The sequence below is a fragment of the Chinchilla lanigera genome, unplaced genomic scaffold, assembly GCF_000276665.1.
Source record: "Chinchilla lanigera isolate Chin_1 unplaced genomic scaffold, ChiLan1.0 scaffold00080, whole genome shotgun sequence".
Taxonomy (NCBI): domain Eukaryota; kingdom Metazoa; phylum Chordata; class Mammalia; order Rodentia; family Chinchillidae; genus Chinchilla; species Chinchilla lanigera.
In genome coordinates, this window is record NW_004955481.1 from 1,052,623 (window position 1) to 1,078,380 (window position 25,758).

A 25,758-nucleotide genomic window follows, 5' to 3' on the forward strand; every position below is an offset into this window, starting at 1 on the left:
CCAAGTCAATATCCCCCAAACAACCAGCCAAGAGTGTGTGTTGGTTCATTTCTGTGAAATGTGTTTCCCCAGTCACCTGGGCTGGCCTGGGCTGCATTGTATCGGCCAGCAGCTGCACCGCACTCAAACTGACAGCTACATTAAACCTTGGAATTCTGAGGCAATAAAAAGTAAATTAACTCTTATTTTTTTCCTTTCCTGGTGGAGTAAGTGAATGCATGTCTGTAGGGAAGTGAGTGGGCCTTGGTTCTGAGTTCATACCTCTAACTAGTCACTACTGGTCTGTCCCATGCAAGGATCTGGTGTTCAGACTCCAGCTAAGGGTCTGCTTCCTGGTGTGTGGTGTGTTCTGTGGGGCTGGGCCCATGGGTCGCCCTGCAACTGCTGATCCCTGTGCATTAATCACATCCCAGCTGCTCAGACTCCCTTGCCACCATTCTGGGAGCCATAAATGGGTTTATTAAGCACAATTTCATATTCTCTGGCTGCTTTTTGTCTATTTGGTGATGAGTATACCCTAACTTTAGTAATTTTGTGAGCTCTGGGAGCTCCCCCAAAATGTAAGTTGAACCAGAACAAGCCAAAAGGATTTGACTGAGCCCACAGCACTCTAGAGGGTCCATAGAGAATCAAAGGTGATTTGAGATTATCAGAAAAACCTTTCGGGGAGTCATTTCCCAAGCTTTTCCAGAAGGTTGGGAGCTGTTTAAACAGCTCTTCATAACCATAAGAATTTGATTTTGGGTTCCTCAGCCAATATTGAATCCTTAGGGTGCAAGAGCTGATGTGGGGGTGAAGGTTTAGAAGGCACTCTGGTTGAAATAAGAAACTAAAACAGGAAAAAGCTAAGCTTTTCTCCCTGCATTCAGACATGAAACTCTGTGTTCAACCATGGAACTGCCCTAGCCCAAAGGCTTGATTGGGGTAAGCTGAGGTCATATTGCCAAGGTTCCAGAAATTACCTGGTCCCCTTTCAAATACCAGTTTTTTAATTCAGATATCTCAGCTGCATTTTCAAAGCACCTCTCCATTTTTCAGAATTAGTTTCCTGATACTTCTCCCACCAACACTGCTGTAGAGAGTCAGTAGATGGCCCAGGGACATCTATGTAATTGTGTTCATGTCTGTGGTGTTCAGTGAGATGAGATAACTGATGATATGAAATGTGACCTGAGCTTGGACAGTCCCACTGAGATACCAAAAGAAAGCAACTACTCAGAATCAAAGTTCATATACAAGATTGGGCTGAATCTTGGGCAGAAGTGACCTTTCATTGAAGCATTTTATGTATTCCCTTGGTTCTGATCAATCTAGCTTGACCCTTGGACCACTTTTACTTATATTTCTGAATTGGGAACTCGTGGTACTTCCTATGTCTTTTGGCACTAGCTGCTGTCTTACAAAATCAACATTAGGGTAGCAGATCTCATTTACCTTATTTTTGTAATGTCTTAAGGTTTTGGCACAAGGTGGGTGGTAATAGGCAAAAGGCAGATGTGGGCAGGGGTCCCTAGTGGTGGCCAGCAATCTCTGGGAGGAGTCACTTTTGGTTTATCTGAGCCTTAGGGGACAGGAGAGCATGGTAATGAGAACCACATGGTACCACATATTTCTTCGTTTTGGATCCAAGATGGTAGGGGTGGGAGGGTAAGAGAGGGTTATGGGGCCTCCCACGGTGGCAGCCCTTCTTTGGCTGGGGATGCTGCTGCTCACACCCTCACCCTACCCCCCAATTAAGTCCTACTGCAGCCTCAACCTGCACAGCACCAGCCAGGGCCCCAAAGCCAAGAATTCAGCTGGGAGACTTTTCACCTTTCTTCTCACTGTCGTCTTTCCTGTTTATTTTCCAAATTGCTGCTCTGCAGCCGAGCAATGCTTGCTGGCCAAAGCTCACCAGTGCTGTGGGATCAGACTCAGGCAGTGGGCTCAAGTGGCCAGCAGGGCACTGGGGGAGGAAGTGGGGAACTGGAAGAACCTCCCTGTGCGTCTCCCATGGGCAGCACTAACCTCAGAGGCGGCCCTGAGCAGCCCTATCACATCCGGTGCTTGTCTCTGCAGCCGGGACCAGAGGATAAACTATCAGAGCTGTGGGGCAGTGCATCATTCCTCTTATTATTTTCTTCTCTGCAGATGGGGTCGTGGAAAGTTCAGTTCCTTTTAACCCTCAAAGTTCTGTTTATTCTACAGCTGGTAGCCTGAATGCCGCGTTTCCCATTACATCACAAAGGGGCTCAAGCAGATCTCTGCACAGAAACGTGTTGCAACTGTTTATTTTTTTCCATATTTAAACATTTCTGACAGCCAAACCAGGCTGAGCCAAAAGATGGAGCTTTGTGAATGAGTCTGGTTGTCGGTGTCTGTGCAGAGAGGCTTTAGGAAACTCTTATCCCTCTGGTGATTCTTCTCAAACATGTTCTTTTTCCTGGGCAAAGCCTGTGAAGTGAGTTACTTCTGCAGTACACGTGTGTTGATTATGTGCTGTTGTGTGATTAATGGGGGTATGTTCCACCTGGTTCCCAGGACGCTCTTGAAAACAAGATGTTTCGTTTCATTGCCTTTTCCTAGTGCAGTGATTACAGTAAATAAACCATTGCAATCTCCTTCCACCTGGAGCCAATCAGGGAGTTCCCATACCTCTCCCCACCTTCTCCCTTAGCATCACCTTCAGTGACATATCCCTTGAATGCTCTCTCTTCCACCATCTCCCAATGGTTCCTAGTCTCCAGATAAAACAAATTGCTTAGGTCTGAGGCCCCTCCCTCCAGGCAGGATTCATGCATAGTAACTCCCCAGGGGAGAGTCCAGGATGATTCTACAACTTACTTTTGCTTATTTTCTCTTCTACTCCACCTCCTGAACCTAACTGTGAAACTTTCTTTGTAATTCTCCTATGCATTTTGTTCCTTTTGGAGTAAAACTTAGCATCCAGAGGGTACTGCCTATTCCAGATTCCCAGGTTAAGGGTTTCTCTGGAGTAGAAAGACAAATCTATACATTTGGCAGGCAGTGCATCTGACCACAATTTGAGGTATTCCTGGGCAGGCCCTCACCAAAGCGGGAATTTGAACCCACAGTAGATGAAAACATCTGATAAGTGATAGAGAAATGAACCCTCTTTTATAATTCTATTTGGAATTTTAAATGAGGAGAGCTAAATTTTGCATTTGGAGGTTTTCTTCTCAGGTTCAGCCAGCACTTGGTGATATGCAATCATGATGACCAGCCATCCTGATTTGCCCAGAACTGGAAGATTTGGAGAGAGATGATACTCTGAGTGCTAAAACTGGGACAATCCTAGAATGGCTAGTCACCCTGTATCTAACCTTCCGTAAGTGAGAGAACAGGTAGGGCCTGGGATGGTCAAGACAGCACTGATAGCGGTTCATCTGCGGAAATGTTTGAGCAGTTTTACCTTCTTGAGTGGCTCTTGGCAGGCCAGGAATGAGGTTTTCTCTGAATCTGTTTGATTGGAAGAGAATTCTAAAGCATCAAAAAGGGAAAACCCACATGACTGCATAGTGTGATTGGACCCCCATAGCTGTATTTGGAAGAAGGGGCTGGGATCATTGCTGTCCGTGTGGTATATACTCAGTTGCTCAGGAAGGCAAAATTCTGGGAGCTGCCTCAGGCACTGGGTATGTAGAGTGTTTCCTTAAGCACCTCAGAGCGTTGTCTCGAAAAGGGATAGGACCCGCATTAGGCAACTACTTCTCCAAATTCTTTTTACTCTCTGGTTAGGATTTTAAAACTCCCCCTGATCAATTTAAACTTTGCATAGAGGGCCACTCATACCAATGTTATTGCCACGGGCAGAATTTTGAATCCTAGCATTTTTAGTATGATTTCTTGGCAGCTGCCAGCTTGGACAACTTTCGCTGCAAGTATTCTGCTCACAAATGCTGAGTGTACTTTTATTGGTCCCTCTTTAGACCTGCTCTTCTTTCTGACCTTATTTTTCACAGGTTTGCTGTGGATGTATGGTCAACGCTGGCTGATTTTTGTAACATACTGACTGCAGTGAATCAGTCTGAGGTGCCACTGTACAAGGACCCGGATGATGACCTCACCCTCCTTATCCTGGAAGAGGATCGGCTTCTCTCAGGCTTTGTCCCCTTGCTAGCTGCCCCTCAGGACCCCTGCTACGTGGAGAAAACCTCGGATAAGGTCAGCACCAGGCCAAACGTCCCTCCCCATTCACCCCTCCTCTTAATTCTCCAGACTTTTTTTATTCTTGGGAAGTTTTCTATGCAAACGGAACATGATTAAGTCATTGAGAAGGGTGTTAAGGGAAAATATCGACCTTTTAGCCGCTGACATCCAGCTCTATGTCCTGAAAAAAAGCCCTCTCAACTTCCTTTGGTGTGTGTGTGTGTGTGTGTGTGTGTGTGCGTGTGCGCTCGCTCGCTGGCATGTTGTATATACGATCATTTCCTCACTTGTTTAAATAGTGCAGCTTGTGTTGGCAGTGCTCTCACTCAGCTCCAAATGGTTTGCATCATGCTTAAAGCACCCTCCTTCCTCCCCCTTTCCTTCTTCCCCCAGCCACAAAACTCTGCACTAGGAAAACAGCCAGGGCTTTTTCCCTTCTCTAAGGAGGAGAGTGATAAATAGGTGACTAGAGAGAAGCAGACACCATGTGTTAACTTACGAAAAAAGCTTTTAGGAATATGAAGCATTCCTCGCTGCCTGGTTTCTATTTTCCTTCCTCTAAGGACTGTGTTTTAACCTGAACTTTTTTTTTTTTTTTTTTGGTCTGTCTGTTTATACAAAACAAAGCCCATTCCCTATTGTGCTGGTGAGGACTGTGGCGCTCCTACTCTTTGCTTAACAGTTGGTTCTTCAGCCAAGTGGCAAGTAGGACAGTCTGGGCTGCTTCATTCTTCTCTTGTGAGAGCCATTCTGCAAGGAAAGTAGTAGCCACAGATCTTGTGGGGCAGAATCTCCTGTGCTGAGATGGAAGGTGGTTACCCTGTGTCTTATTTTTCTGCAGAGTCCTTAGCATCACATCCCCATGGGGTAAAGGCCTTTGGGTAGGAGTCTATGGGTGGCTTCCAAGGAAGAAGTCTTTTGACCCAGAGAAAGTATACACCAGGGACCGAGATAGAAGTTTTTTAAAAAATCAGTAAAAATTAAATTCCAAGCTGGGTCTGGTAGTGTGTCCTTGTAATCCTAGCTACTGGGAAAGCTGAAGCAGGAGGATTGTAATTTCAAGGCCAGACTGAGCAATTTAATGGGGTACTGAGCTCTGTGTGGTGACACCTGCCTGTAATCCCAGCACTTGGGAGGCAGAGGCAGGAGGATAGCCATGAATTTGAGGCCCTCTTGGGCTGCATGAATTCAAGGCCAGCCTGAACTACATAGCGAGGCCTGACTAAAAAAAAAGAAGATTGAGAATGTGACTTTATATTGAATATAAATTTTTAAAAACTTGTTCTCAATATTTATTCATTGTAGAAAATTTGCAAAACACACAAAAAATATATATAATCCCATTACCCAGAGTTAACATTGCTGTCATTTTTATAATCATATTTAACTTTGAGTATACACACGTACACATTTTTTCTTCAATGAAACTGGTGGTAGGGTAGGCTGGGGATGTGGCTCAGTGATACAGTGTTTCACTAGCATGCACAAGACCCTGGCTAACCTAGCTGATTACTATGGGTGTGTCAGAAGGAATCTTTAGGAACTCTTGGCCCTTTAGAAATTTGAAGGAGATAGACATTTTCCTCAAATTTCTATTGGTCATTACTAAGAAATGTAAAATATCTTAAGGACTAACCAGTAGCAACGTGACCAGTTTCGTTACTGGTTATGATTAATCACAGTTTTGGGTTAGCTTGGATCCTCATTCAACAGATATTTACTAAGCGCACATTGCCCACAGTACGTGGAATATATAAGGCAAATATTCTTGTGTGAAAGACAGTGGCATATATAAAGATGTCAATAACAGTATATTTTATTTGAGCTGGTAGTAATCCATGAAGACATTACTTCATGATCATTGATTTAGCACTTAACATATTATTTCCCAGGCATGTTCTGTGGAGCTCTAGTTTTATAGGTTCTGAATTCTTTGTGGAAAATTCTTTGTGATATGATCATATGTAGGAGCTGGGCATGGTGGCGCATGCCTGTAATCCCAGCACTCTGAAGGCTGAGGCAGGAGGATCCTTGCAAGTTGGAGACCAGCCTGGGCTACAAAGTGAGCTCAAGGCCAACTTAAACTGCATAGTGAGACCTGGTCTCAAAAACAATAAATAAATAAATAAATAAATAAACAAACAAACAAACACGATTATATGTAGGCATCTGAAAAGTAATGCAGTGTAGCTAGTGAGGAAGTGTAGAACTAGAAACTCCTATTTGTATGACTTCAAAACCCGTATTCTAATGAATGATTTGTTATCAAGAATTTTCTTCAAAATAACCTGGGCAAGCAGAGGTAAAAGTATAAATTAGAAGGAAAAAGAAAGCCAAATATTGTTCAGTTTTAATCTGAATAATGAGTATATTGAGACCATTACAGTACTTTACTTTTTTTTTTTTTTTTTTGGTACCGGGAATCAAACTCAGGGCCTCACAGTTTGCAGGCAGGCACTGCGCCACTGAACGAAATCCCTGGCCCTTTACTGTTGTATATGTGTGAAATTGTCCATGTATACTTTAAGAAGAAGCAAAGCCATCCTTTATAAAAACTTTATTTTAAATAATTTTTTTGTGGTGCCAGGAATCCAACTCAAGGGCTTCATTCATGCTAGACAAGTGCTTTTTTCCACAGAACTAAAACCCCAGCTCTGGATAACCATCTTTAAATCAAAATAAATGCACAAAACTTTGTCTTTTTTTTTTTTTTTTTTTTTTTTTTTGGTCTTTTGAGACAGGATCTCATTATAGTTCAGGTTGGGCCTTGAATTTTGACTCTGTAGCCTAGACTGGCCTCAAACTTGTGATGGTCCTCCTGCCTCAGTCACTGAGGTACTGGGATTATAGGCGTGTACCACCATGCCTGGCACTCACTGCCATATATATTTGCTTGAGTTCTGGAGAAAATAATAATGAAGTTAAAATTTTAACTGGAAGGTCTCACTATGTAGTGCAGGCATATTACACTTGCTTATGTAGCCCAGGTTGGCCTCAAACTCATGACAATCCTCCTGCCTCAGCCTCCTAAGTGCTAGGATTATAGATGTGCACCACCATGCCTGGCTGAGGTAAGCACATTTTTAAGCCTTCCAGTGGATAGATCAGATAATTGCTCTACCAAAAATTACAGCAGTTTAAACTGGCGAATATGAGGGTATCTGTTTTCTAACTTCCTCATCAATCCTAGTTTAAAGTTTTGTAATGCTGCCAGAGATGGACAAAACATATTGTCTTAATGTTCTATTTTTTATTCTTTGATTACTAACAGCATTGCTTTTTTAAAAAACATTATGTTTGTATTGATATTGTATTTATTATAAATAAATTGCCTTGTGTTCTTGGCCCATTTTACCATTGGAATACTCATCTTTTCTTTTTTCTTAATGAGCTACAAAAGCTATTTATGAATGACTCAAACTTTTTTGGTTATTCTCAAATAGCAGATAACTTTGTGGCAGTTTTTTAATATTTTCATCATGGGGAGTCGGTACACGTATATAACACATCTTAATTCTTTTTACATCCTTTTTCACTTCCCTCCCTCCTCTTAACTTTGTGTTTTGAATGACATAAGAATTTTGAGAAATGTTGGATGGAGAAGCATAACACTCTTATTATGTAAACAGTAAGAAGTATCCCATTGTTGCACCATTCAAGATAAGATCTTCTTAGGGAAAATCATTGCCAGCCAAATATTTAGAAATAAACTATGAGCTATATCTGTTTCCTTCTCTGTTTTGCCCATTTGGTCCAAGGAGCCTAGGTATAGTTAAACTTAGTAAAAATTACATAGTATTTTGAAAACTCCTCTAGCGTGTAGCAGGAAAACATAAATTTAGACTTTTTAAAAATCTTTTCCAATTTTAGGTGTAAAAATCAGTGTGTAATGATTCATTTTACCAGTTGCCCTCTGATACTGAACATTGTGTATTTCTCTGCACCTGCCTCTTCGTTGCCCTCACTTTTTTGGGTGCTCTCATCTTTATGAGTAGTTTATAAATGTATAGCATAAAATTACCACTTGTGTTTAATTTAGTTCTTTCAAATTGAATGTTACTGCTTAATTTACAAATGTGATTCCCCAAATGGGGAACTCTTAGTTGTCATTATCCTCATGCTATGGATAGGTCATTGACTAGATATCTTTTGTTCTAAGGTAGGAATTATCACACTTCTGCATTCTTGAAAACAGAGTTACACTAGAGACGTGTTAAAGCACCCATTTATAGACCTCTTGAGAGTTTCTGATTGTAGAACAGAGACTGAAAACTGCATTTCTAATAAGTTCACAGGTCAAGCTAATGGTCTAGATTCTATATTGAGAACCGCTGGGGGGGAAAAAAAAAAGAGAGAACCGCTGCTTTTAGGAACTTAGTGGCTGCTGAAGTTATAGCCATTAGGCAAAGATTTTGGCCCAGGTAGACGTGAAGATTCCAGGTGTAAGTTGTCTTCCTAATTCTGTCTTTAACTTTGAAATGCAGTATGTATTACATGAGAATCCACACACTTCACCTCCATTTTGCCAAATGGTTTTCTGAGTTCTTCAGAAAGAGGTTAAAAGCAGACGAGGTGGTGCATGCGTGTAATCCCAGCTACTAAGGAGACTGAGGCAAGAGGATCACAAGTTCCATGTTAGTGTTGGCAAGACTGTCTCAAAATTACAAAAAAAATGTTGCACTCAATGCTATAAATATATCTTTCTGAATATATATGAATATATATAAAAAAATCACATGTCTGGGTAATCTCCTTTCCTAAGAGGATCCTGATCTGTATAACTAACACCTAACACTTACTGAGTTCTTATCATGTGTTTAGCACTGTTTTAATACTTTACGTTGTTTCATTTAACTTTCACAAAAGCATCATGGGAATTTGAGCTATAGGAAAGAGTTTGTGCAGATTACACAGCTAGAAATGATAGAATCAATTGCAGGCAATGTAAGTCTAGAAGACACACTCTTAATTAAACATAAATAAAGAAGGAGAATGGTTGAACAAACATATTAACTCAGTACTTCCAGTTCTCCTCTTGACTTTGACAGTTTTATTTTCACTGGAAGCTTGATTTCTCACCAGAAGCTTAGAAACTGTTGACCTGGTTTGAGGGAGATCATCTGATCTCCCAGAATAGTTCCTGTGGATGAACAAAGAAGTAAAAATTCATGCAAATGGAAAGGGATATTTAGGTAAAATGTACTTGCATCTTTCTCTGGGTTGGATGTTCTTCAAATTTTGGAATGTCCCAGATTCACAAACACCTATGGAATATGAGTTTTTTGGAGGGGAAAAAAACCTGGATTTTTTTTTTTTAAATCCTGAGAGTGCTCTAAAAGATGCTGAATATACTCACAGGGTGATCTATATTGTTTTGGAAGTGTATCCAAAGGGAAAAAAAATCTTAAGAGTGATGGCAGTACTTCTAAAGAGGACCAAAAATTCAGGACAATTCTAGACTCCAAATTTGCAGGCAGAATTGCTTATACATAAACAGTGATGCTTGGGGTTGATGATGGGGATGACTGATAAAAGCTTGAAAATCAGTTATGTAAGCAGGTATTTCTATGCCATATGTACATACAAATAATGTATCTCAAAACTAATTAAATATGGGCCACATAAAGATAAAATTCAAATTGATAAGATATAATTAGAGAAAAAAACTATTGACATAAATTTTTGTCTCAGTACTCCCTGTTCTATCCATTTTAATGTTTTTACTGATATTATCTCTCATGTATGTGTAGAAATATGCATTTTACTTAATTTAAATATGTAAAATTACATTTAATCTCTATCATTTACATTTACTAATCAGTTTAATTTGTAATAAAATTCATACATTGTAATGCACTGATGTATTATACCTCTGTAAGAACCATTCTGATCAAGATATAGAATATTTCCATCTTAAAATTTTCCTGAGAGCTAGCCATGGTATCCCATACATCGGTAATCCGATAGTGCTTGCCTAGTATGCGTAAGGCCCTGGGGTCAATTAGTACACCCTACATATACACATGGGTTTATTCACCATTCATATACAGCTGACTTACAATTAGTTAGGGCCCAATAAATCCATTGTAAATTGAAAATGTACTCAGTACATTTAAGATATTGAACATCATAGTTTAGCAACACAATACACTGAAAAATATTGGGTTTTTTTTTATCAGTCTGGAAAAAGAGTGAGAATTTGAGGTATCATTTCTACTGAATATACATTGCCCTCATACTATCATAATGTTAAAAAATTGTAAGTTGAGCCATCATAAATTGAGAACTTTCTGTATTCTTATTTGGGAAATGTTCAAATCTATTGGCCTTTTAAAAACACTGGTATTTTTAAAATTGAACTGTAAAAGTTCTTTATATATTCTGAGCACAAGCACTTGTCAGATAAATTGTGTGAATATTTCGGTTTTTTTTGTTGTTGTTTATGTGAATATTTCTTACACCCTATAGCTGGTGAGTCTGTTTGCATAGTTTTCAATAGAAAAAAATTTATTGTGATAAAATTCAAATTTTCAAGTTTTTCCTTTGTGATTAGTGACTTTTTGTCTAAGAAATCTTTCCCTTAACCCGAAGGTCATGGAGATTTTCTCCAGTGCTTTTAGTGTTATATGTTATTTCTGTTGTTGTCTTAACTAAACTCTTTATTTTTTAACTGGTGTTCTAGGCCTAATAATTAGTATCCTCAACTTTTCAGAATATATGTACAGTCAGTACTATACCTCTGTTCACTTCCTGCTTCATACTTCATAAATGCAATTACTTTATACCACTATGATTCCATTTCCCCATTCATCCCTTGTTTTCTGCAGTTGTCTTCTCTTTTACTCTTCATGTTATACATCTTGCTATGAGTGGTATTTCTGTTAAAGTTAATTGTATTTTAAGTAAGATGTAAACATTTATTTTTCAATGTTCTTCATTCTTTTCTATAGGTTAGGCTGGCCAGTAACAAATTCCTATAGCCTTTATTTATCTAAAAATCTCTCTCTCTCTCTCTCTCTCTCTCTCTTTTTTTTTTCCATCTTTGGCTTTTTTTTAAACACCAATGATTTTTTTATTGACAAGGTTTACAGGAACAAATTAAATATTTAAAATCAAAGGCCAAATTTTAGGTCTCAATTGCTTATCCCATTCATATGTATCCAGTATACCTTTCCCTAATGTCTCAACTTTGTCAAGGAACAAGTCAAATATGTTAAAATACCTGTTAACATTCAACATAGATCATTCTTACATTTTTCTGTTCTATGATGCAAAGGTTTTAAAACACTCAATTGGTACCTCAAATACCTAAATTTGTCATAAGCAGCATGTTTCATTTTAAAATTTAGAGAAAGGTTATTTAGTAAACTAATTAAGACAGTCAACTTAAAAGATACAGTTCAATCTTTTAAATTCAGGACTGGTCCATATATTGATCACATGGAATTCTGATTGGCCAAAATGTAAAACCCAACGAACACATTAAATTTCTTTAATGATAAAAATAAGTACAGTATTTTATCATTTTTGAGAAACACTTTGTCGGAGATATCAGCTACTACCTACACATTCTCCTCTGGCATTATACCTAACACTTTTATCATAATTATGAAGGTGGCCAGGTTTCCTGTAAATATCAGCATTTTATATGGTCAAAAGCAATTAATAAAAATGTCACTTAGTGTAGGCCAAATGTACTTAATATTAACTCTTTCCCAAAGTTTTTGAAGCTTTGATGTGTTGATTTTGGTCTGTCCATAATATGAAACATTATGTATGCTTTTGTAGTTAACACTAAAACTATAATTGATGACACTTTTTGGCTTTTTTCATCTAATGTTTGTTTGTGAGGGATTTTTGTCTTTCGGGGAGGAGTATAGAATTATAAATTGAAAAGTTTTTTTTTTTCTTTCAACATACTTTCAGAATGTGGTTCTATTATCATCTGGCTTCCACTGTTTTGCTATAAAAGTCAGCAGTCATCCGTGTGGCCCTCTTTGTAATGTTTTGTTGTTTATTTGGACTGCTTTGAATCTTTTAAACATTCCTCTTCAGAAATTTGATTGAAGCCTGTGTTAGTTCTTTTTGTATTTATCATGCTTAGTTTTCACTGAGCCTCTTGGATCTGTAAATTGATTTTTTTTTTAGCCAAATTTGGTATGATTTACAGATATTATTATTTTTTCTGCCCTAAATATCCTGTCTTCTCTTTTTTTTTTTTTTTTATTGAGATGGGGTCTCACTATGCAGTTCAGGCTGGCCTTGAGCTCACTTGTAGCCCTGGCTGGTCTCAAACTCGCAAGGATCCTCCTGCCTCAGCCTCCAAAGTGCTGGGATTACAGGTGTGCACTACCATGCCCAGCTTGTCTTCTCTTTTTGAGATTCCATATAAATGTTAGATTTTGTTAGTCTTTATCTCTCTCTCTCTCTGTCTGTCTCTCTCTCTCCTTTTTTTTTTTTTTTTTTTCTGGTACCGGGAATTGAACTCACAACCTCGCGCTTGCCAGGCAGGCACTGTCTGTCTCTTTTTGAGATGAGATTTCACTATGTAGTTCAGTCTGGCTGCAAACTCAAGGGGATCATCCTGTCTCATCCTCCCAAGTGCTGGAATTATAGGCAAGCAACACTGTTCTCAGTCAAGGTTCTCATTTTTCTTCAGTGTTTTTTTTTCTGTATTCCTCAGACTTCAGAATTTCTATTGGTCTCTCTTCAAATTCACTGCCCCTCCCCATCCTCTTCTTTTCCTTTTGCTGCACTGGGGATTGAATCATGGACAGCATGCATGCTAGGAAAGTGCTCTGCCTCTGAGCCACATCTCCAGACCATTTCCTGCCATACAAATATGTTGTTAAACTTATCTAGTGACAGTTTTATTTCATTATTTTGTGTTTCTCAGCTCATGAATTTCTATTTTGTTCTTACAATTTTCATTTCTCAGCTGACGCTTCCTATTTTTTCATTCTTTAGGACTATATTTTGGGGATGGATGTAGCTCAATAGTAGCATACTTTACTAGCACATGTAAAGCCCTTTGTTAGACCCCCCAGTGCCACCAGAAAATTTTAAAATGGCCATATTTTTCTTTAATTCTTCAAGTGTCTTTCCCATGAATGTTTTGGACATATTTATAATAGCTGCTTTAAGGTCTTTGCTGGCTAGCTAATTTAAAATCTGGACCATCTCACATTTTCTGTTTATCAAAAGGGATAGAACAGGCCAGGCGTGGTGGCGCATGCCTGTAATCCCAACACTTGGGAGGCTGAGGCAGAAGGCGGCTTGCAAGTTCAAGACCAGCCTGGGCTACAAAGTGAGCTCAAGGCCAGCCTGAACTGCATAGTGAGACCCTGTTTCAAAAAGACCAAAAAAAAAAGGGGCAGGGATGGAACTTTCTTGTTTGTGCCTAGTAACACTGGGTATTATGTACTTTAGTTCATAGAGACCCTAGGGGCTGGGGATATAGGACAGTGGCACAGGCACCTGCCTGGCAAGTGCGAGGTCCTGAGTTTGATTCCGGGTAGCAAAACGAAAAACAAAACATGCAGACCTTGGGTCTTGTTACCGTCCTATGAACAGTGTTAGGGTTTTTTGCTTTATTATGTTCAGCATTTTTTTAAAAATTTAATTTTACCTGATAGTTAAAATACTGCCTGATCACTGTGAACTTCTGTAGACTAAGTTTTTACATGTTATTAATGAAGATAAGTAGAAACTCAGGATGTCTTCCAAGCCCTTTCTCTGTAGTTTTTGTTTTAGGCTTGGTCTTAAGAGTCTATTAATACAGACTTAAAGTCTAACTTTAGGGTTAGACTTACTAAAATATAGCCTCTCTGCAGTCTCAGCTGGCTGTTTAGAGTTAACAGTGGTAAAAAAATCTCTTCACTGTGGTGTGTTAGACCTCCAGCTCCCTCATCCGCAGGCAGGGCTCTTTCCCCAGCCCTATAATAGTTGTGTTCCACTATCAACCCCCACCTGTACTGTGGAAAGCCTCTGGTGGTATTGGCTCACGTGGACAGTCCAGCCATCACCAGCATATTTACTGAGGACTCTCGCCTGCATTCTGTGCCCTTTCTTTGCATAACTTCTTCCTGTCCTTTCTCTTACTCACAGATTCTGGCCCCTATAACCATCTCAAATTCTGCTCTCTGCCTCAACTCAGCAAGACCACCATAATTTGTTTAGGATTAAGTCTGCTGTGTCATAATTGGAACAAAACAAAAGACTGGATGATCACAGGTTCATTCAATGAGTTTCTTTTTTCTAAAGAATAACAGTCATGCACTGACTGTTACCCACTGCCTATAAAGAAGTTGCCTCATATATTTTATAGCTATTTAAGCGGGGAGGACTAGTCCATTAACAATTACTCCATTGTGGGGCTGGGGATATAGCTCAGTGGCACAGCACCTGCCTTGCTAGTGTGAGATCCTAAGTTTGATTCCCAGTACCAAAAAAAAAAAAAAAAAATTACTCCATCATGTTCAAAAGGAGAAGGTGATCAGTCTTTACTTTTAATTGTGAAAGTGATTCATACTTTATTAAAAGGATATGGAACTGCAGAAAATAAGAGTGCAAGTTCTTTCCTCCTAAAGATAGTTGAAGTCGGGCGTGGTGGCACATACCAGTAATCCCAGCACTCCAGGAGACTGAGGCAGGAGAATTGCTGTGAGTTTAAGGCCAGCCTGGGCTACAAAGTGAGTTCAAGGCCAACCTGGACTACAGAGCAAGACTTTGTATCAAAAAAACTAAAAAAGTAAAATAAACATGAAGACAGTTGTTATTAAGAGTTTGGTAACCATCTTTGTAGACATACACAGAGTAATAATTTTTCTAATGAAATATCACGTACTGTATTATTTTTATTACTAGTGCCTATTAGTTTTATAAAATACTGAGTTTCAATGTGTGTTGTAACATTACTTTTTTTCTTAATATACCTTAGAACTTTTACTAAGTCCCTAATATAAATACATCATTCTTTTTGAAGTTGCATCTATTTTATTATAGAGATGTGATGTAATTTATTTATTCATCCCTCTGTGAATTGATATTTAGTTTTTTCAGTTTGATATTTCAATTAATATTTCAATTTCAATTGATAGCTTGTCCAGTTTTTGTTATTACAGGGGAATGAACTTGCATACACTTTTTAAAAATGTGTGTGTGTGTCTGTGTGTAATATATATATATGTGTGTGTGTATATATATATATATATATATATATATATATATATATGACTTTTTGTAGAGTACAGCTGACAAGTGAAATTTCTTTGTCAGAGGTTACTATTTTGTTTACCGTTTTGGCATATATTCCCAAATTGTCCTCCAAAGTGATCATACAAATTTATATTCCCACCAGCAGTGTATGTCTGTTTCCTCATACTCTTCTAATACTATACATTATTATCAGTATTTTAAGTTTCTACTGCAGCCTGGTGTGGTGGCACATGCCTATAATCCCAATTTGAGAGGCTGAGGCAGGAGGATCATTGTGAGTTCGAGACCAGCCTGGGCTACAAAGTGAGCCTGAACTACATAGCAAGACCCTGTCTCAAAAAAGACAAAAGAATAAATGAATGAATGAATGGATGAATGGATGAATGAATGAATAAATTTATTTCTACTACACTGAGTAAAAAAATAAATGTATTTCACTCTAACTGCCATTTGTTTACTAGTAGAACAAAGGATCTTTCTGTATATTCTCTATTTATATATCTTCCTTATGTATTTACCGCTTTGCCTATTTTTATATTGAGTCATTTATTGTGTTATGGTTGATACCTTATGTCAACTTGAGGAGTCTAGAGGCTTGGCTAAGTGACTCAGCAGTTCTGCATCCTGGGGTGAGGACATTCCCCTGGAGCTCTGGGATGTTGTTCATTGTATCAACTTGAGAAGTTCAGAAGGTTAACTGAGTGACTGAGCAGGGCACCAGGGTCCTCACTTTGTATCATCCTGAGCCTGTGCAGGAGGAGGGCACGGGGATGGTCTGAGTGCTACACGCCCCCGGGTGGGGGCAGCCTGCCTACAATATGAGGGAGGAAAAGAGGCTTACTCTCCTCTCCCTTCTTGCTCTTACTGCTTTTGGTGTCTTTTTCCACCTTGAAGTCTTGCCCCTGTGCCCTGCCACCCTACCTTGGAGCCAGCTGATAATGGACTGAAACTTCCACAAACTGCAAGCTAGATAAACTCCTTCCTTAATTTTGGGCATTGGGTATTTTGTCTCAGCAATGAGAGAAAAGTAACCAAGACATATTGATATGTAGGAGGTCTTTATACACCATATATCATTATATTTTGCTTTATGTATTGGAGATACTTTCTTCTGGCTAGTATTTTTATACTCTTGTTTATATTTTATACAATGTACAATTTAATATTTTTATAGAAAGAATTAGTCTGTTTCCCTATGTGACTTCTTGGGGCTTTTGGTCAGGGTTCCTTCATCATTGTACATACCTGTTTTTGTTCTTGCTGATAGCTTAATTTATTACTCTAAAAAGAAAGTTTGTGTCAGCAAGGTGCACCATGCTTCCATTCAGATTTTCACTATGAAGTAAACACTGCCATTTTTACACATATTCCAGAATCACCATCATTTAAAATACTTTTAAGGATTTGATGTTTCTATAGAAAATTTTTGTGGTATCATTCTTGTCGGTGATAGGAAAAATGGATCTTTAGCTGCCTAAGAGTAAATTCAAATATTTGTTAACTACCAGTAAATTCAGATAACACGATGAAATAACGTAAAACCTCATTTGTAGTGACTGATTATCTAGTGATTTTGGGGGGGGGTGCATGTACACATACTTACCAAAGAGAAGAAGAGAAAAATGAGAAGCTGTTCTTACTTCTAAAGCACAGAGGAAAACGTGGTTTGCATATGTCCAGCAGAAATTTTTGGAAGATTGGAATTGCACAATGAGTGTAGGTTGAGCAATTGCTTAACGGGGCATACACATTGGAGGGTGTCCTCTGCTCTTGTGCAATTAGGGAACTCCAGAGCTGCCTGAATAGAGAATTTTGTTTTTATTTCTTAAGTGCCATTTAATTTTTTACTTTTTCCCTTTTTAATATTTATTGTTTTAAATTTTTTCTTGAATTCTTATTTGTGATTTCTATTTTTTATTCTTACTTCAAGGGATTAATGAAACACCCATCTGGCCCTACCTCTGTGACTTTGAGTTGTTTGTTTTTTGGTTTTTTGAGACAGGGTCTCACTTTGTAGTACAGGCTGGCTTTGAACTCACTATGTAGCCCAGGTTGGTCTTAAACTCGTGGTGATCCACCTGTCTCAGCCTCCCTCTGCTGGGCTCACAGGCACAAGCCACCACCCCTGGCTCCTACCTCTGTGACTTTGATTAGAAGTGATGCAAGGAGGGTGCAGCAGTGGTGTGAGGGTAGGTGGCTGATGTATAGGAGTTTCTAGTTGTACTTCACCACACAAGCACAATAATCAGCCTAGTCTATCTGAAATTTGAGTTAATAATCAGTATGCATTCCCTGATTTCTTAGTAGTAGAATTTTGCATACTTTGTAATGAGTGTTTTGAGATTTTTGTCTGTTTTGCTTTTAGTGGTGACCAACACCTTCTGATGAAGATCAGCTGCAGAGTATGCTAGACAGTGAAGCCAAGGCTGAGAGCATAGGAGCCAACCAGTAGAATCCAGAGCTAGACAGGACTTACTTTGGCAAAAACAAAATCCTTGTTTTCTCCTCTTCTCTTTGGCCTGCTCAGACACACTCATGTATTTCATAAGCATGCTTCTAATTCTACTTCTCTTCCATTTACCTTTGTGCTGGGGGTATTGGAATCTGTTCATCCTCATCTTTTCTGTGTTCCAGAGGAACAGGAGAGGTAGTTGGGTCAGAGTGCCAGAAAAGCAGAAGTATGTGGATTTCATAGCTCTATGTATGAGTGTTTGTGGGGCAGGGAACTTCTAATGGAAAACATTTGTGTTGCATTGAAAACAGAGCAAGGCCTGCTTAGGGTCTGTCTGCTCTGTCAGTCTGTTCCCTACCAGCACTAGTCATTGTTCTCCCGGGAGTCTCAGGCGTATTGCGGTTTCTTCTGCTCTTGCTATCCCCTAATCTTGCCAGAGTTTTTGTGTCATGGGTGGCCCCATGCACAGTTTGGAGTGAGGCCACAAGGGTGGTGACTAATGGCTTTGAAGGTACACAAGCACACATATGGGCTTTGGGAATCTTTTGGGGGCAGGCCTGAGAATGAGGAAAGGTCTTGAGCACAGACAGTGTGAGAAGCATGCTTAGACTCATACAGACGCTTTTTGCTTTTTCAGTCCTTGCGTTTACTACTAGCAAAGCATGAACCAGAAGAGTGGAGACAGGGAAAGCTTGCTGTTTGGGCTTGCCATTTCATTTGTAAATGCTCGTAAGGGATGCACCTGGGTGCCCAAGCTTGCATCTGACAGGCTTATGTCAGTCAGGTTGTATGCCTGGATCCCCTTTGGGAAATACAGAAGAGAAAGTGCTAATTTCCCTGAGGATAGTGTCACTCCAAGATATGAAAGGACCTGTAACTTGAGCTGTTTCTTGTTTTCCCCACCAGTCCCCCTGAAACTCACATTTGTTCATCATTTTAAAAAAGAAAGGAAAGAAAGAAAGAAAAAAAAAAAACAATTTAAAAAAGCAGCAGCTCAGCTCACAATTTTCTGGGTCCCTAAGAAAGTACTTCACCAATGTGGTTTTCACATTTTCAGGTTTTTGGCTGATGAATAAGATTGAGCAGAAATGCTCCTTCCCCTGATAACAATACATTCAGATGCAGGATCAGGAGTGTGTGGATTAAAACCAGACGGTGGATGATTAATACTTTTGCTTATAGAGGTAGACATGGCAGCTTCCTCCATTTAAATGAAAAAGCCGTTACTCCACGTTTGTATGTGTGCATATGCTTGCATGCTTATGCTCTTGAAGGTGGGAGCTGAGTTTGTAACTCAGTTCTAATTTCCAAGTATTTTCTTCCCTTTTTTTTTTTTGAGAATCCAAGAAGTACTAGGAGGACTGTGCTGTGAAGCAGAGGTGTGAAGATCAGCCACTCTGGTGGAAGTGAGAATACGTTCTTTTTCAGACTAAATGTTTTCACAGCTCTCTAGATACTCCTATAACACATATCTTTGTCCACATGACCCGCTTGGTCTGTGTTCATGTGATCTTAGGAAGATACTTTTTTCTTTCAAACTTTGGAAGTATCCATTTTTATCATTTCATTACTAGATAATGATATTAAAAGAAACTTTATTATTACAGAGCTACCTTATGTTTTTTACTTCACTCACTGAAAATAGGAGAGAAATTTCTTGGAGTATGTAATTGGAGGTTGAGAGATATTTGCTTATTAAAATGTGTTTAAGGATTTATTTGTATTAGGTTCTGTGCACATTAACCCAGTCAAGTCAAGAGGCCTTCAGTTAGGCTAGACCTCTAATTTTCCCTGTAATTTAAACTTGCATAGCCTTTGGTTGATAGAAACAGAGACTTCTGCCCAAATGAAACAGGAAATGAAAGGGGAGGAGCAAAAGGAGGCTGGGACTTGGTATCTTTATATCTGCATAAAAAAAGGTTGTGTTTTCTCTGTAACAACGAAAAGTTTGAGCATAAAGTTTCTTTTATGCCAGCAGAAAGCTGAGTCTATTTTAGTGTTGCCTCTGATTTCAGGGTAAAAGTGGGCTCTCTCTAAATCATGTCACACCCAGCTGTGTGCATCCCCAGGTATTCTCAGTCACAGAAGGCAGACTGTTCCTTCAGTTCACTTTTTTCCCCCAGGCACTCTGTGAGACCAAGATTAGTTGACTTACAGATTTTGGTTTTTATTTCAATGTTGGGGACTAAAGTGTGGGTCTTGCACATGCTGGACAAGTACTATACCACTGAGTCATCCCAGCCCTTTTATTTTTTCAAATTTGAGACAAGGTCTTGCTAAGTTGCCAAGGCTGAGCACATACCTCTTGCCTCACCCTCCCATGGTGTGCCACCAGGCCCAGCTGGCTCACAGTTTTGACAAACACATAATCATCACCACAATTAAAATATAGAGCGTTTTTATCAACACACACACCCCACGCCCAGAATCTCTCAGACCTCTAGTATCAACCTCTCTCCCTACCTCTAGTCCCTGGCAACTTACCTATTTTCTGTCTCTATAATTTTGTCTTTTCTAGAATGTCACAGTGTTAGCTGTTACTGTGATGAAATACCTGAGAACAAGTCATAGGAGGAAAAGTTTAATTTGGTTCTCAGTTTCAGAGGCTTTGGCCCATGTCACTTGGCTCTTGCTTCTGGGCCTGAGGAAAAGCACAACATGGCAGGGAACATGTGGTTTAGCTCACCTCGTGGTGGACAGGCAGCAGCAAGAGAGTACATATGAGAGCGATAAAGGGGTTGAAGACAAGATGTACCCTTCAAAGGCACATCTCCAGTGACCTACTTCTTCCACCTGAGCCTCACTTCCTAGCCCCAGTCCATTCAGCTGTGAACTCGTTAGTGAATTAACCCACTGAGGGAGTTAGCAGTCTCAGGGCCCAATTACCTCATTAGGCCCCATCGCTAAAGATTGCTGCTTGAGAATCAAGCCTTCAATGCATGAGTCTTTGGAGGACATTTTAAGCCATAACAGTCATTAAACAAAATCATACAATTTATAGCTTTTTGAGGTGGTTTCTTTCACATAGCATAATACATTTGCGCTTCATCTATGTTGTAGCTTTCATCAGTAATTTGTTTTGTTGTTGCAAAGTAGTATTTCATCATATAGGTACACCACAGTTTGTTTAGCTACTCATCAGTTGATGAACGTTTGAGTTGTTTTGCAGTTTTTGATAATCGTGGATAGAACTACTATAAATATTTGTTTTTAGGTTTTTGTGTAATCTTAATTTTCATTTCTCTTAGATAAATATCTAGGGAATGGAATGGATGATTCTTGGGTAAGTCTGTGTTTAACTTTGTTAAACTGCCAAACTGTTTTCCATAGGTCATGTACCACTTTGCATTCCGGCCATCAACGTATGAGAATGTCAGTTGTTCTGTATCCTTGTCAGCTCTTGGTAGTGTCGAGTTTGTTTGCTTGTTTGCTTGTTTGTTTGAGTCATTCTAATAGATATCTCATTGTGATTTTAATTTGAATATCTCTAATACCTAATGATGTTGACCATTATTTCATGTTTTTATTAGCCATCTGTATATCTTCTTTGATGAAGTGTTTGTTTACATCCTTCCCTATCTGTTTTCTTACTGAGTCTTGAGACTTCCATGTATATTCTAGAGGTTATATATATATATATATATATATATATATATATATATATGCCCACACATTATGATATTATGTTTCAAATATTTTCTCTCAGGCTGTGCCTTGTCTTTCACTTCAGAGACTGAGTTTTGACTGATTAAATGCTGAGAGCAAGAGATTTTAGGCTTTCTTGGTAGAGGAAAGCAAGGAAATTGAGACCTTAGTCAGCAGAATGATTTGAGGACCACCCTTTTTGAAACTGTTTATTTGAAATAAAAGAAGAGGGAAAGGGTGGACCAAGACTGAGCTGTACAAACAGATGTCTAAAGCTTTTTTCAGTGCTTTCCCTTTCTTCTATCCCCACCTGTGATACAGATTCCAGACCCTTCCGTTCACCTGGGCTTTTCACTTCCTGCCACTGCTCTATACCCATTGAAGCCTCTCTAGCTCTGACAGACTCCAGCAGAATAGACAGGCCCTCTTCCAGCTTCTTGCTCAGAATATGTCCCGGAGTGAAGTCACTTTTGATAAGCAAGCATTCCCAAACCCTAGAGAGATAACCTCCAAGGTGTTGCCCCCTTAGAAGGACTGCTTTCATTCTCCAGCTGGACTGTTCCAAACAAGCATCAACAGACCTTGTTGGGGGCTTTGCCACACAGGTTCTGCCATGAGAACAAATTGGCAGCAACCAATAGCCCCCTGAGGTGATGGAATTTAGTTCTCAGAACATACATTAAATGTGGATGAGATATTTATTTATCATGGGACTCTTTCATGTTGCCTGAAATTCTTTCCACAGACCAACAGCCCACTTAGGTGGAGGAGAGAAAATATATCCTGTGCCTCATTGGACAAAAGTCAAGAGAAGACACTATGTGTAATATTTTTACTTTTTAGTTGCTAATTCTTACTAAGGTTTTTTTTCCTTAAACAGTACTTGCCACTGACTAGTCATTAGCTGTTTTTTTTTCTTTCTGGACATGACATGGATCACTAACCTTACATCTGATGGGCAGAGGAGGCCTGGTTTAGTACTGGAGGTCTGTCCATTTCACCAGGATAATGAGGGATGGTAAAAGCTCTCTGGCTTCTGACCCCAGTAGCAGTGATGTGTACAGAGAAGAATTTCTGACCCTTCACTAATCTCAGTTATTTGAATGCCTTTTTGTAAACAGAGCAGCAGCCTTTAGGCAGACTTAGAAACTTTTTTTTTTCCTACTCGAGGAGGTACAGTTTTCTCTTTTTACTAAGGACAAATCAGTTGAAGATAAAACTACTATGGAGTAATAGTGAGGGGTTAAAAACAAGTTCTGTAACAAATCTGCAAATGTGGAATCTAAAGGAAATGATCCCATCTGGAAAACCCTACCAGGGGTGCCGTGGCTGGTTTGTGGAGCAATACAGATTGAGAAGTGTAAAAAGACCCTGTATCTTAAAGATGACAGGTTCCTTAATTGATGTCCATTTCAGCTGGTGCTGTGCCAGCTTATGTTGGCTTCAGTCCAGCGTTCCTGTAATTTGGGAGCCAGGTGTGAAGCATTTTTGTTGCATCTTGTTCCCCAGCATCTACAGAATCCTCACGCATCTCACTTGAGGCAGCAGCATTCTGTAGGAAACAAATGTACAGGTAGAGGTAGAAGGAAGTGTCACTGCTTGGTTATGAATCATAAAAAAGAAAAAATCTTCTTCACACTCAAGTAAAATCTGGGCTTGAGAGTTGGGGAAAGACTATTTAGCAGCAATAGTATAAGCTATAACCATTAAGTATCCTAATTAGACATGTTCGTTTGTGATTGATTTTTTTTTTTTTTTTTTTTCTGAGACAAGGTCTTACTATGTTCAAGCTGGCCTTAAGTTTACTATGTAGCCTATAATAGTTTTGAATGTATGGTAATCCTCCTATGTAAGCTTCCCAAGTGCTGGGATTATAGGTATGTACCACATGCCCAGTTTATTTGTGATTTTTTTATAAAAGAAGTTTATATTAGACATATAGACAGAAATCTTGCATGATTTATCTTTAACTTGGGAACATAAAAGGTAGAGTATAAAGAATGTCTCAAGGTGGTCATCAAGAGTTGAATCTCATCACTAAGGACCAGAGGAACCTAAGCATCTGAGAGAATGACTACCCTTGACTGGCTAGGGAGATAGCTCTATTTTTTGAAGATATTGATGCACAGAGTAGAGAATATTAATAGTATCTATCTAACACATTAATATTAAACCCTTAGCCAGGAATGCAGTAGGCCAAAAATATTCTTCCCAGAACTCAACCTGTGTCCTTTCTAACTCTCAGGCAGAGCGAAACAGGGAGTTCTGCCTGTCAAGACTACAAAACATGAACAAGATCTTTCCTATAGGACAATTAAAGTTTTGTGGACATAGAGCTTAAATGTTGGTGTTGGTGCTTTACCACTGACTTATATTTTGATATAAGGAAAAGGTTTAGCTTTACAGGACTAAGAAGAGTCAGTTTTCTTTGCTGAAGGATCAGACCCATTGACTAACAACTGAAAGAGTCCTTTGTTGTTTCTCCTTTTTAGTCTGAGTTCCCCTGCAAACAGAGCTGAGGATAGTCTTCAGCCTTAAGAATCAAACCACAATGACCAGGAGTGTCTACAAGCCTGCCAAAGTTACTCTGCTCCAGGTGTGTCAGGGTCACAGGGAAGTCCTTGGTTCACTGGTAGCTTTTTACCTATTCTTCCTTGTCTTGCTAATCAGAAGCTGCAAAAAGCCTGTACCAAATGGTTTAAGAGGGAAAAAAGCTAGTAAGGGAAGGGTTCCTATAATTAGTCCTATTCTTTAAGACATGTTCAGGCTAAAAATGTGGCTCAGTGGTACAGTGCTTTCCTAGCATGCACAAGGCCCTGAGTTCAACCCCCAGTATCATAAAAATAAATAAATAAATAAACAAACCATGTTCATTCTATTTTTTTATTGTTGAAAATATGCCACTAAATTTACCATTTTATCCATTTTAAAATTGTGTGTTTCTTTACCACTAAGTATGTTTACATTGTTGTGCCATCATCACCACTGTTCATCTGCAGAACTTTTTTCATTATTCCTAGCTGAAACTCTGTACCCATTAAATAATAACCCCTCACTTCCTCTCCCCCAAGTCCTTGGCAACCACCGTTCACTTTCTCTCTCTATGGATTTGATACTCTATGAACCTTATATAAGTGGAGTCATGTACTGTTTGTCCTTATGTGACTGAAATAAGCCTATTTCACTTAGTGTAATGTCTTCAAGGTGTATTCATGCTGTAAGACGTAAGCCTCCTTTTGGCTATTGTGAGTAATGTTGCAGTGAACATAGGTGTACAGATACTTCTTTGCAACCTTGTTTTTGATTCTTTTGGGTACATACCCAGAAGTGACACTGTTGAATCATACTGTCAGTTTCTATAATCTTGGCTACTTAGGAGTTGAGGCAGGAGGATTGCAAGTTTTAAGCTAGCTTGGGCCACATAGCAAAATCCTGTCTCAAGGGGAAAAAGAGGACATGTCCCTGTCAAAATTTCCTTTTTTAAAAACTGAATGATATTTCATTGTATGTAGATATAGACACATGGGTTACTTCTACCTTTTTGCTATTGTGAGTAATGCTGTAGTAAACATAGGTGCACAGATACTTCTTTGAGGGGTATCTGCTTTTGATTCTTTTGGGTGCATGCTCAAAAGTTAAGTACTTTTATGGTTGCCAGGCAGGCACTGTACCACTGAGCCATATCCCCAGCCCTAGTTAAGTACTTTTATGGTAAGTCTGTATTTAGATTTTTGAAGAGTTATCATACCATTTTCACAATAGCTGTAGCATTTTACATTGTCACTAATAATACACAAGAGTTTCAGTTTCTCCATATTCTCACCAATTCATGCTATTTTCCGGGGTTTTATTTGTATTTTTGTTTTGTTTGATCCTTCTTTATGAATGTGAAGTGATTTGATTTTCTCATTCATTGTGGTTTTAATTCTGCTTTTCTCGGGGCTGGGGATTTAGCTCAGCGGCAAAAGCACCTGCCTGGCAAGCGCAAGGTCGTGAGTTCGGTTCCCGGTACCGGAGAAAAACAAACAAACAAAAACAAACAAACAAACAAAAAATTCTGCTTTTCTCTAATGACTAGTGATATTGAGCATCTGTGTGTGTGTGTATGTGTGTGTAATGCTGGGTATTAAATCCAGGGCCTTGTACATGCTAGATAAGTTCATGTTGGGCTGGGGATATAGCTCAGTGGCACAGCGCCTGCCTAGCAAGCATGAAGTCATGAGTTCAATTTCTAGTACCAAAAAAAAAAAAAAGTATGCAATTTTAGCCAGGTGTGATGGCGCATGCCTGTAATC

At 39.2% G+C, this 25,758-nt stretch overlaps 1 protein-coding gene across 5 annotated transcripts in view; it reads left to right on the top strand.

The window, feature by feature from the left end:
* Smg6 (SMG6 nonsense mediated mRNA decay factor) overlaps nucleotides 1-25,758 on the top strand; it is a 237,958-nt gene that overhangs the window by 112,582 nt on the left and 99,618 nt on the right. For all 5 annotated transcript variants that reach the window (XM_005402587.2, XM_013503361.1, XM_005402585.2 and 2 more), the window contains one exon: nucleotides 3,963-4,164. In XM_005402587.2, coding sequence (XP_005402644.1) covers nucleotides 3,963-4,164 — 202 coding nt within the window. The remainder of the gene's footprint in view (nucleotides 1-3,962; nucleotides 4,165-25,758) is intronic.